Source organism: Drosophila rhopaloa, unplaced genomic scaffold (assembly GCF_018152115.1).
Source record: "Drosophila rhopaloa isolate 14029-0021.01 unplaced genomic scaffold, ASM1815211v1 contig_163, whole genome shotgun sequence".
Taxonomy (NCBI): domain Eukaryota; kingdom Metazoa; phylum Arthropoda; class Insecta; order Diptera; family Drosophilidae; genus Drosophila; species Drosophila rhopaloa.
This window is the reverse complement of record NW_025335043.1, coordinates 8633998-8647309: the sequence shown is the minus strand read 5'-3', so window position 1 is coordinate 8647309 and position 13312 is coordinate 8633998. Positions and strand designations below refer to the sequence as shown.

The 13312-nt window shown below is 36.4% G+C and overlaps 1 protein-coding gene across 1 annotated transcript in view; it reads left to right on the top strand.

Moving 5' to 3' along the window:
* LOC108044442 (nuclear hormone receptor FTZ-F1) overlaps positions 1-13312 on the top strand; it is a 43083-nt gene that overhangs the window by 20625 nt on the left and 9146 nt on the right. Inside the window, exon 3 of the mRNA XM_017123455.2 lies at positions 8485-9021. Within this exon, the coding sequence (XP_016978944.2) occupies positions 8485-9021 (537 nt within the window). The remainder of the gene's footprint in view (positions 1-8484; positions 9022-13312) is intronic.

Genomic DNA, 13312 nt, shown 5'->3' with positions numbered 1-13312 from the left:
ACCGCAAACAGATTTTTGCCTAAGTCGTTTATTTATGGCTGCAAAAGTTATGCCACCTAACAACTGTCTTAAATCCAGGTAAAATGTGGTATTATTGCGTAGATAGATAGATAATAAAACAATGTTTTGATTCCTTTTAATAGATATTGCTGAGGGTGTGAACAATAGAATTTGGCCACATAAATTTTTAAAATAAGAATTTATAAAAAAAAAATTTTGCAATAAAATTATAAATAATTGATTTGATTCATTAAAATCTCAGAGACTACAAATAACCATTAGAGGTGCCGCAATACTTAAAAACAAAAAAAAAAATTTTATTTCTTAATAAATTTAAGAAAAATATGAATTTAATGGGTTCTAAAAGCATTAGGTTATAGACTTTCTTAGTATTTTATATGACTATTTTCTTAAAATATTTAATAACATGAATTTCCCAACCATTCTTAAATACATATTTACGTGTCATTAACTCCAACCACGGATCCATATTTTTGCGAGGACCCACTGTACCGAGCCCCCACTCACGTACATGCTTACGTATAGGCCCGATTTCCGCTCTTTTGAGATCCCAACACACGCCCCACAAAATTTCCCATTGACCCATTAACATGGAAACCAGAAACAGAAAGCACACAAGAAACAGCCCCACACATAAAATACATATAATATAAATAGAGTTTGGAACCTATCCTAAGGCATTTGTTGTTATTTTATGTTTCAACAACAACAACCTACACCAACATGGCAACAGTTTTCCATTACAGCGAGCATTCGGTTAAAGAGAGAGAGAGAAAGGGAGCGCATAGCCCTATCCCCCTCTAAATAGGGGAGGTGCGAAAGGGGGAGGAATGTAGGCCTGAAACGAAAACGAAATCGAAATTAATCTCTCTAACATAGACCTGAATCTGTACAACAAAAAAGTAGGTCAACTGCGGCAGCGACGTCGGCACACACACACATTTAAACAAACAGAAACAAACACAGAAACACACTTTCACTTATTACATTATTCAGGCCCCAAAAGCTAAGAGAGCGAGAGACAGAAAAACAGAGAGAGCGCCCGCTTGTGGGCGAAACTTGTTCGTGATGCCGCAGTCGACGTCGACTGCGCTGTCGCTGTCGCTGCCTCCGTCGATTATTTCATATTGAAAGCAAAAGTGATCTGTGAGAGTGAGAGAGCGACAGAGAGAGCCTCTCTCTCGAGGCCCCACTTCAACCCCCCAACGCCCCTCTTCATTGCCGGCTTGTCAATTAAGCAGTGGGGGAAAAATGTTACAAGGTTTCGTTTCAGGTTAAGACGAGTTTTTTGTTTCTTTATTTTCAGTTTTTTTTTCTTATATCTTTTTTTTAACTTTTGTATGAACAAATTTTGTATTTTCTAAATTTAGCTGTAGTGTGTGTGTATTAGTGTTTTTGTTTTGCTTGCGATGACGACAACGCAAAGAAATAAGAAGAAGATGGCATAAGAAAGATGGGCGGAAAGGGGGAGGAAGTGGGGCAGAGCGGAGACGTTGCTTTTTCGACTCGTTTTTCTTTTTTTTTCTCCCCCCCAGTGCGTCGTCGAAATAAAATAAGTGACCTGCCTCATTTGAAATTTGTTTGCGGGCGGCTAGCAGCGTTTTCCTTCTTTTTTATATGTCTTGGGATGCAATTGAAAAGGTTGTAGGTTGCGTCTGCGATGGGGGTTAAAAGGGGTGGGGGAGGACTGAGAAACGATCGTGGATGGAAATATGTCTGGGAATGTGCGTTTAATTGGGGATTTTTTATATTGAGAAGTAAAAACTGTCAAATTTGTTATTAAAAAGTTTTTGATTTTAAATTGATCATACTTTCCCTCTTCCACTATTGGGTGTGACCTATTAGGATCTTTTTAAATGCCTTTTAAGTTGTATGCTATTCCGGCTGTTCATATATATAACTCCATATAGTCTCTATATAGCTTCTTCATATCTACATATTCTTTATAGGCGCCATTGTGATATTACATTTTATTTTCCCATTTCACGGACAAAATTCTGTTACAAATATTAATCTTTTTTTAAATTTCTCAAGAGACCAAGAGCTAATTAAACTTCCATTACTCATATTTTGGCTTATTACAAAGCGATTCCGCAAGTTCAAAAAGGTTTCTCAATCAGTCAAAATCCCACACTTGCACCATCATCCCGTCAATACATTACGACCCAAAAGTGAAGTAGCTCTGACCACTGCACTTAAGCAAGCATATGACAAAAATATATAATGTTTCCAACAAATCAGCTTACAAAACGCAAGCTTTGTACCTTAATTCGCCGAAAAACTTAACATTTGGCAATCGTCACATAAATTAAAATGTCCAACCGCCACCCCCCAATCTCCCCTTTTTTCCTCTCAAAACTGTTCAGAATTAAGCCAATGAAAATTAACTGTAGATTGCGTAAAAACCCGTACAACAACCGAAAAAACAAATAAACAAAACCTTCGACGGTTTACAAAATGACCAGCAAACCCCAATCCGAATCGGATTCCAAATCTGATTCAGTGACCAAAATAAAAACAACAAGAAAAGCGGCAGAAAAATAAAATGCAGTTGAAACAACAATTGAAGACAATTTTGGTGACTTTTTGTATGCGGTGCACGTTTCAAGTAAATTTTATACGTTTAATGTTTTATTATGAAATTAAACGAAGGCAGCCAGTCGACAGTCGGTCAATCCCTCAGTCATTCTGTCAGTCAATCGTCATTCAGTGACCAGTCATCGCAAAAAAAGATCGAAAAAACCCAAAAATAACAAAACAGAATACAGTTGAAGCCGACAGTTAAAACAGTTGAAAAATTTGCTGTGCTTTTTTCTACCACACGACATTAACATTTGTGCCACCAGCGCAGGCGACAAATCGACGGTGATGGGGGAATTTCGGGGGGGGCTGGCTTAATGTTTTGTTTTCTTATGTTTTGGCAGTCAAGCGCGAGCTTGCGCACATTTTTTGGGCAGTTTAATGTGCTGCAAAAGCAGCTTACAAAATTGTCGACTTTGACTTGAAAATGTCCAGTTTAAATAATATAAGTTCTTCAATATTTGCTTTAAAAAATATATAGGAAACTAAAATAAAATATTATCAATAAACTTTAAAAATGGGGAGTATAAGATGGCAAAGATGGCACTCAATTATTATTCAATAATATCCAATATCTAAATATTTTGTAGTAGTTTATTTTTTGGATTTATTTCTAATAATAAAACTTGGAACAAAAAATAAGAAATCAATTTTTTTTTTTAATTATCTGCAAATTTTAACCACATACTTATTTTGAAAATCTGATTAAACCGGCTCTGTGAGCGAAATGCAGCTTTTAAAACCTTTAAATACAGCAATAATAGCTTTTGACATTTTGGCCCCCTGTGTGTGTACTGTACAGTGAGGCATTTTGTGCAGTCACTGTCGCATGGGGCTAAGACTGAAACTCCGTCAGCCAGCGATTGACAAACAACTGTCGAAAAAGTCATTGCGCATGCGCACAAGTCAAAAAGGCAAACGTTAACGCAAACGAAACAAAACGAGAACCACCGCCAGCCACTCAGCCAGCCAGCCAGCCAGCCAACGGACCCAAAAGAGTTAACAGATCTTTTTTTTTAGTGGTGAATACATACAGACGGCAACCGTACATATAGACGAACATATTTGGGCAACGGTTACACGGAGCCATTTAAATGGAGTAGCGAAGTGGAAGCTGAGCTGCTGCCGCTGATGCAGAAGTAGGTCTCCTCTCGCATTCGTATCTCTCTTTCGCTATCAGCCAAAAACTCAAACCGAAAAGCAAACCTGTTTGGCGCTGGCATGAATCAAACAAAACCGAGAGTGAGAGTGAAACAGTGCTACAGCGTGGGCTAAAATAATAGTAATACAAAATAAAATAATTGATTAATTTCTTAACAAGTTCAAATTACAATTACATTTAATAGCAACTGTTGTTTTAATTTAATATACAAATAAATTTATTGTTACATTTTTTAATGATCAAAATAAACTTTGAGAATATTTAAAATAATAATAAAGAAAAAATCTAAGAACAAAAATGGAATACCTAGTGCCTGTTCGTAAAAATCATTGCCTACTTTTTGGGGACAGATATTTTATCGATTTATAGCAGCATAAGATGATGGGAACTAATACCACTGCTATTTTATTAACCGCAACTGTGTGGAAGTATGTGCCTAAAGCCACGTGTATGTGTGTATTTTGTCATTACCTGCTGTCCATATGATCAGAGATCCAAAGTCTTGTTGGCTACGGTCACGAACATTTTTTCTTTTGTTTTTTGTCTTTTTTTTTGGGGAAGGAAATGAAAAGTTGCCTTAGTCTTTGTTTTCTGTTTCTGTACTTTTTTCTTGGGTAAACTTTTGAGTGCGTTTGTGTATTTCGTAAGATCACCATACAGACATATAGCATATCGGTGTTGTTTTTGTAGAGCAAATAAGAAGAAGAAGAAGGAGAAGACAGAGCCGAGTCTCTGACTCAAAGTTGCGTCTTCTTTCATCTTTGGTAATTGAGCGTTGAAATGTTGTAATCCCCCCAACCTACATGAAGGTGGCAAACGTGTTTAAGTTTTGTTTTTTTTTTTACGCAAACAGAAAAGTTGGGAGAGACGAAGACACGTTTTCGTGGGTTTTGTTGAAAGTTCCCTCTGAACTGCATTTTATGCACTTTTCTTCTCGGTTTTTAGGGTTTTTCCCGCTATGTTTCTCGTTCCTCCTTGATTGATTTTTTATATTTGCGTCATTTATTTTTTGTTCATGAATGTTGCATTTTAATGGCTGATGGGGCCCTTTTTTCGTTTCTTCGCCTTTAGTTCCGTTTTTGGTTAGTTAAGGAATCGGACTTGGACTTGGGTTCAGGCGTCGGACTCTGGGGAGTGAAAGTTTATTTTGCCGGCCACGTTTTATTTTATAGTATGTATTATATGCATGTTTTTCATACTCCTTTCGGCGGAATTATCTTATGCAATCGCTGGGGTTTCTGCTTTTTAATGGTCTCTATATCGCAGGGCTTGCGTCCTTATTTGGGTTCGTGAAGTTGTTAAAAATGCTGCCTTTCTTAATGAGTGATTTAGCCGAAGTTTTTTGGGGTACGTTAATTAGCCGTAAAATATTACGTATACGCAACGCTAATTGTTTTTTTGGGAAGGTGAAGCGAGGAAGATTTGTGAAAGAGATAACATAAAAATCGGTTTTGGAGGGTAATAATATTAAATAACTTTTAAAATTTCCCGCAAATAAAGTTATTTTTTAATATCTTTCAAATATGTTCTTTTTGTTAGGACTTTTTAATAAATTATTAAAATATAACAAGCAACTGACCAAAATTATGAATTACAAAATATGCAAATTAGCTAAAAAGAATGTCAAATAAGCTAATAAAATCCCCATAGCAACTTAACTGTATTTTAAGATACGAATACCCCAAGAAACCCAAAAGACACAATAACTTTATATTAAACCAGCAAAAAGCCCAAAGCAATACTTATTAAATAAAAGCATGAATAGCCGAAACAATAACAAAAACATAGAAATAGGAAACGAAAACGCGCCACATGAAAACCGTGTCATGAACAAATGCAACAAAACCAGCAAAAACAACAATGAGAAACCCACAAACTAATTGAGACCAAAACACAGACACAAAACGGAAAGAAAAAAAGAAGAAACTAAACCAAGCAGCTGCAGTGGCAACAAAACCCAAAAAATTCAAAGAAAAAAATAACGTACAAAAAACTGCTGAAGAAGAGACCCAAAAAAATTCCCAGTTTATTTTAGTGAGTAAGAAATTACAAAATAGCCACTTGCAAAGTTAAGGCTTAAAGGCTTTCATAATGCCGTTCGTTTGGATATAGTTACAGTGTAGGATGAAATAATATAAACGACTTTTTTTCATTATCAATAAAAAAATACTGCTGTTATATTTAATGTCTCAATTTAAATAATAAAATAATAAAAATTAAACATTGAATAAAAATTGTAAAAGATAATTTTACTAGAATTTTGTTCAATTTAATTCTGGCTTGCATCTTTTTTACTCTATGTATTCAATCAAAGTGAATTAAATATGTTTTTTCTATGTTACTCATAGACCTTAAACTTGTCCTATTAAATTATGGCACATATTGATTAAAATATTTTTATTTCTAAATGTTTAAAAATGTTATTATTTTCTCTATGACTGTACATCCGAAAGAATGACGTATTGTTGTTGCACTGTACAGCGGTGTACAGTGGCTCAAAGCTACGCTAAAAAGTTTCACTTTCGCTTTCAGTTTGGGTTTGGGTTTCAACAGCAAAAACAAAGCCCCAAAAAAAGGGGGGCACTAAGTCAAGTCAAGCAGCGCTGCTCGAAGAGAGAGAGAGAGCCAGGGAGCTCTCAGCTCCGTTGAAAGTGAAACGAGTGAATAAACGAACGGGCCACCGAGCGTATACGTAATAACCGAAATGGCCGACCGAGAGCGAGAGTGACGCCGGCCGAGGCAGCGACGCCGGCTGATACAGCGACGCAAGCAGAGCAGTGTATTGCGGTATCCTCGCCGTTTACTTGGGTTTAGTCAATCGAGATTCGTGGTTGATGTTGGTCGTGTGTTTCGCATAGCTACCCACATACATATATATATAGATAATATATGTAATATATACAACACACACACATATGACAAATAGTTACACCTAACGAAATATTGTTAACAACAAATGTGCGCGTGTGAGTGACCCAAATATCGATCAAAATAAACAAAAAGCCATTGCGAAATAGATAAAAAGGCAATCGAATTGCATGCACCAAATACAAATACAAATACAAGTAAATTGAAGTCAAATCAAATTGCACCTCACCCACACCAGCAGAACAGCCCAAGGATTATGTTCTCTTGCTGCGTTGCGTGAGTGTGTGTGTGTTCAGTGGATGCGTGTATGTTGTGTGTGTGTGTGCAATGCAAATTGTTTAAACAACAAAACCCGATTCCCACATATAGTGCAATAAATTCGTGACCCACTTTCAATCAAAATATAAAAGTGAAAATTTACTAAGCAAAGCCAAAAAGTGTTTATACATCTCGTTTCAATTCAACGCACACAATCAAGCTATATATATATATATATTAAAATATATATAAAAAGTCCTACCTCTATCCAGGCAAACCAACCAAAAGTTTATAAACAAATCATCCTTTTTGCTGTCTACTCTACATATAAATATACATAAACATATATCTATCTCACTCACCTCGTCAAAGTACCTGCAAAAAAGTAACAATTTAAGCAAAAATATAACAAAAAAAAAATTACGAAGCAAAACAACAGAACTTCTTCTAAAGAAATAATGGTTACAAATATATCATATGCAAAATAAACCCTAAAAATCACACACCAAGTTTGTTATTCAGTTTTCTTAAAAAGAAAATTGTTAAAATAACAAAGTAAAACACATTTGTTCTAAAGAACCAAACAATTCCAAAACATTTCTAAAATACATTTCTTTTAAAGAAAGTAAAAAGTAAATAATTGTAAAACAAATAAAACAACATTAAATTACTGTGTTAGCAATATATGAAATATGTCAAGATATTATGATACATTTTAAATATCACTGTTAAAATCAAAGTAAAAACACAATTTGTGGCAGAACCCCGAACATTCTGTTTAACAATTGGCCTTAACAATGTTGCAAATAAAAAATCTGCAAAAATTAAGTGCAAAAACCAGACCACCGTATGTTAGCCTATTTTACTACCAAATTTAAACCAACTCTCCAACGCAAGTGCTGGTAGATAAAAAGCAAAGCAAAACGCAAAAAAAAAAAAACAATTCAAACTTCCGTCCAGGAAATAAAATATAACAAAAAGGAAAACTCTTTAACCTTTATAAAGGAACAAAAAAAAACCTCTCGCCTTAAATTCACCCGAAATAAACTTACATGAAATGTTATTAGAAATGGATCAGCAACAGGCGACCGTACAGTTTATATCGTCGCTGAATATATCGCCGTTCAGCATGCAGCTGGAGCAGCAGCAGCAGCCCTCCAGTCCCGCTTTGGCCGTCGGTGGCAACAACGCCAACAATGCCAGCGGTAGCAACAACAACAGCGGCAGCAGCAACAACAACACCACCAGCAGCAGCAGCAACAATAATAATAACAACAATAACGATAATGATGCACATGTTCTAACAAAATTCGAGCATGAATACAATGCCTATACGTTGCAATTGGCGGGGGGCGGTGGGAGTGGCAGTGGCAACCAGCAACACCACAACACCACTCACCACCAGCAACAGCAGCAGCAGCAACAACAACAGCAGCAGCAGCAGCAACACCAGCAACAACAACAGCAGCAGCAACAGCAGCAACAAGAACACTACCAACAGCAACAACAGAATATTGCCAACAATGCCAATCCATTCAACTCCTCGTCCTACTCGTATATATACAATTTCGATTCACAGTATATATTTCCGACAGGCTACCAGGACACCACCTCCTCGCATTCGCAGCAAAGTGGCGGAGGCGGTGGCGGCGGCGGTGGCAACCTGCTGAATGGCAGCTCCGGCGGCAGCTCTGCCGGCGGTGGCTACATGCTGCTCTCCCAGGCGGCCAGTTCCAGTGGCAATAATAACAACCCAAATGCCGGTCACATGTCCTCCGGTTCCGTGGGCAACGGCACCGGCGCCGGTGGCAATAATGGCGGCTCCGGCGGCAACTCCGGTCCGGGCAATCCCATGGGCGGTACGAGTGCAACGCCGGGACACAACGGTGAGGTGATCGACTTCAAGCACCTGTTCGAGGAACTGTGCCCCGTGTGCGGCGACAAGGTGAGCGGCTACCACTACGGCCTGCTCACCTGCGAGTCCTGCAAGGGCTTCTTCAAGCGCACCGTGCAGAACAAGAAGGTCTACACCTGCGTGGCGGAGCGGTCGTGCCACATCGACAAGACGCAGCGCAAACGGTGTCCCTACTGCCGGTTCCAGAAGTGCCTCGAAGTCGGCATGAAGCTAGAGGGTGAGTTGAGAATTCCACTTATTACTCCTTATGATATTCAAAATATGTAGGAACTCCTTGATCGTTGCTTGAAAGGATTTGGTCTGAAAAAGAGGTCTTAGATATATTGGAAAACAACTATTAAGTTTGCTAGATGATTGGCTAGACTTCTTAATATATCACATTAAAGTCAGTTTTTCAAGAACCAGGTTTTAAATCTATTAGAAAATATTTCTAAGATCAATAGTCTGAGAACGGTAAAAAATACAAAAAATTACATTGCAGATTTTAGATATACACCCTTTGCGACATTTTTTGCGATTCGAGAAAATATATGACTCTTATTTTCACGAATCATTACTTACAACTTATATATTTTTAAGATATTCGCCTATTACAGTCTATTAAAAACACAGTATCCTTTTGTAGAATGTATTTTTTATCAGTAAGATGTAGGGAAAGCTAGTTTATTTATTGATAACAAAAATACTAGGAAATCTTTTTCTTTATGTTTCAATTTCATTATCACTTATCGTAAGTTTCCCCTTTTCCCATGATTCACGTTGTTGTACCATGATTTCATATTTTCTATATGGTTCTAAGAGTTAATTCGTACGAGTTCCTCGTATTTTCCTCCATCGTCGACAACAATTTTGTACAGCGGTGCGTATGATTGATCGCCGTCAACCCCGAGGGAGCAATAAAAAGGCGATTTAATTCTCACTTATCATTCAGAAGTTTTAGGAATCTGATAGAGTGTTAGTTTCATATATAAATTCATAAATGAATCAAGGATTGTATGCAGTCTCAGATGAAAATTAAATTTAATGAAATATTTATTTTATTTAGATTACAACTCGTTATTTTGGCAAATTTCAGAACCGAAAATGTTTTTGTTGATGGAGTTTAGTACCTACCAAAGAATAAAGGCTTTAGAAAACATGTCCATTGCTATTTAGTTGTTCAAAAAAGGAAAAATGTAATTAAACCCATTTGTTTCTATCAAAAGATTGTTTTCTAATATTTCCTTACGTTTACAAACCTTTTATATTTCGTTTCCTTCCAGAAAAAAGGATTTACACTCATAGTTTGTATTATTTTTTTTGATACATAAGTCGTCAATTTCTTTGACTTTTTTTCTGAATATTTGCCCCCTTTTTTGTACAAAATGACATTCGTAAAGACGAAAAGCGAAATTGCGACTATTGGCAGCCTCAACCATGACCCCTTTTCCATATAATTTGTCCGTTTGTATGGCAATTCATATATTATACGGATGGGAACAAGCCTCGTCTCTTGTTTGCAGTTTTTGGCTTTCGGTTGCGCTGCTTTTGCAGTCCAAATGAAATTAAATCGATATTTCTTATTATTTATAAATGCGCAGGAACAAAAACGTACAAAAATGAGGCAACTAGCATTGAAATTCTTTGGGGGATTGTTTTTGCTTGATATCCGAAACTTTAAATGTTTCTGTCTCAAAGGAATTTTTACAGTCCCCTCAGAATTCACTTATTTTAGAACTGCTGTTGCCACTCCAGAATGAGTAATACGACAAAGATTATGCAAAAGTGCATTATTGATAGCCTCTACGGGGCTGTGCTCCCATTTCTGGCATATAAACAACAGCGTTAAAAATGTATTAATAAATGTGGTTCTGTGGCCATATCCCAGACCTATCCCAATTATTTATTTCGCCGCCTGGCTCGTTATTATTGTTATTATTGTTGAGTAGGTCGGTCAGTCTGCGGTTCGTTTACTCATTGTTGTTGTTCTTGGCTCTGTCACGTCTTAATGACGCCAGCTTTTGTCATTGTTGTCACTGCGTCAACATTTTTTTGTTTTTTTTTACTTACACAAAAGTGCTGTCTCTCTTTTACCTTGTTCTCATTTACCTTTGACTTTTTTTGAATTTGTTTTCTTTTTAGCTTTTAGCTTTGTTTATATCCGATTTTTCATAGTCACCTTTTTAATTATTACAAATATTTTCGAATAAAAAGTTTTTAAATTGATTTTGAGACAATTTTTTTTATTATTTATTAACCTTCTTTTTAAACATTTTTTTTAAATAGCTTTAAAATAATTCGTTAAATTTCCAAATCATAGTTTCTCTTATTAAAATACTTTAATTTTGCTTGTTTCCAGATTAAAGTTTAATTATTTTTTAAAACCAACTTAGCTTCAGGTGCTTAAGTGGAAGGAACAAAATATATGGGCTCATTATAAGAAATAAGTGTTTATTTTATATGGCTTTCCGTTAACGCAATTACTTTTATTTTTAGTCTGACCTTTGGATTTAACTCTAGATCCCGGGCTTTTTAATTGTTACTTTACAAAAAGTTTTCCTTGCCCTTACATATTTATTTCATGGAAATTTAATCCCGCTTCCTCTATTATTTTTGGCTTTCGCTTATTACTTGCATAATTACTTTTCATCTCGCAAAAAATTTTATCTCATTTTCCTACCCCTCTCTATAATTTTTTTTTTTGCGTAAGTCAAAGTGGGATTAAAGGGGAAAAAAAACTTCAACCGCACAAGTTGAGAGGGCGCCCCACAAACAAGCATGTGCAGTGAATTTAGTACACAGACATGTACTGCCATACATATGTACTGGGATATAGGCAGCTATATGAGAGGCACATATATGAAACTGAGTGCATATATATTCAGAGTCAGTGCAGCATGCACCGGTCCCAAAAGAATTCCACGCCCTCGCCCGCAAAACAAGGCTCTGCCCGCGTCGCTGCCGAGAGAGAACTAAGAGACCTGAGAGCGAGGACTAAAGAGAGCAAAAACAAAGCTCAAAAACAAAACACAAAAAGCGGCAAACTGGGAAAGAGAGACTTTGAGTTCTTTCGCATTATTACAGTGGGCGCTAAAAAGGCAGCAAACTGTAACATTCGACTAAATATAATCGATTTTGTTACTCATTTCAATTAAAAATATTAAATTTTTTTTTAAGAAATATTATTATAAATATAAAAATGCATAGAAGGGTTTATTTTTACAAAGTAAGCCTATTTACATTGTAAATATAATAATAATAAATAAAGGACAGGTTGAATTATTTAATATATTTAGTGTATCGAGCTTGAACTATAGTTGTACTTGGTTTCATTGCTCTTTAAATACAAATTGTTTGAATTTTGTAATAGGTTTCTGTTTTTTTTTTCCTGACTGACTACTTTTGTAGACTGGATTCAAACTTGCGCGAACAATTTTTGTTTTGCGTTTACGTTTTTCTTCTTGTTTGTTACTTATCATTGGAAACGCTCACTTGACTTGCCACATGTTGTATTGTTTGTGGGGCAGCGTCAAACAAACTCTGGAAATAATTATGCAAAGTGTGAAAATTGTGATTGCTGAACGCTGAAATTGCTTTTGGGTGGAGTTTTTAGGCCTAAGACAACTTGTTATAGGTTTATGAAAAATTCCAGACCATTAGATTACACATAACTTTTATTATTATATATTTAGTTTCCAGTTTCATTAACGTTGTATGTCTACCCCATGTCTATATATATTTTAATAGATCTTTTTTGTGTATTTGTAGAAATGTTGTGTCAAATTATAATTTTATTTTCCAATATGTTCTCAAGTATTCTATTCCACTTTTTTTTTACTTGTCCAGAAGAAATATGGTAATTACAATTTGAATATTGATTCTGATAATTTCCCTTAGGGATTGCCTTACTTCCGCTTATTTTATTTTTTTTTTTATCTTTTTGTGGCAGCACATGACCAACAAATATTGTCCATCCAATTTACGGGTACTCGAACAAAATTCGTTTTTCATTTAAGTATTATTTGTTGTCTTGTGGCGCTCTCTAACACACAGACACAAGCGGATCTCCGCTCACCCACACAAGCAAAAAATTGAGTCAGCGGGGGCAGCGACGCCGACAGCGACGCCAGCAGTGGCAGAGGCCGCAAAAACAACGTGTGTGCAATATACTCGTACGTATATCAAAGTATCGCCATCTCAGTTCCGCCTTTGTGTACTTGGCCCATAGTGCCATCTCTTGCGCTCATGACCTAGATTCCACTGTGCGATGGTGTGCGTGCACGTGATATGGCAAAATGTTTCTCTCTCGGTTTGTTTCTGAGTGTGAGTGTGTGTAATCAATGCAACATGTAGTACGCGTGTGTGTGTGAATGTATTTTATTTTTAATACTCACTGAATTATTACGAACATTTTCGCTTCGCTGTCGTCGTTTCTCGCCGCCTGCCTCTTTTCGTTCCGTTCCGTCTCGTTCCGTCCTTCCGTTCGCCTCTGTTGAAATCTCTTTCGTCATTCCCCTCTCCTCTCCCCC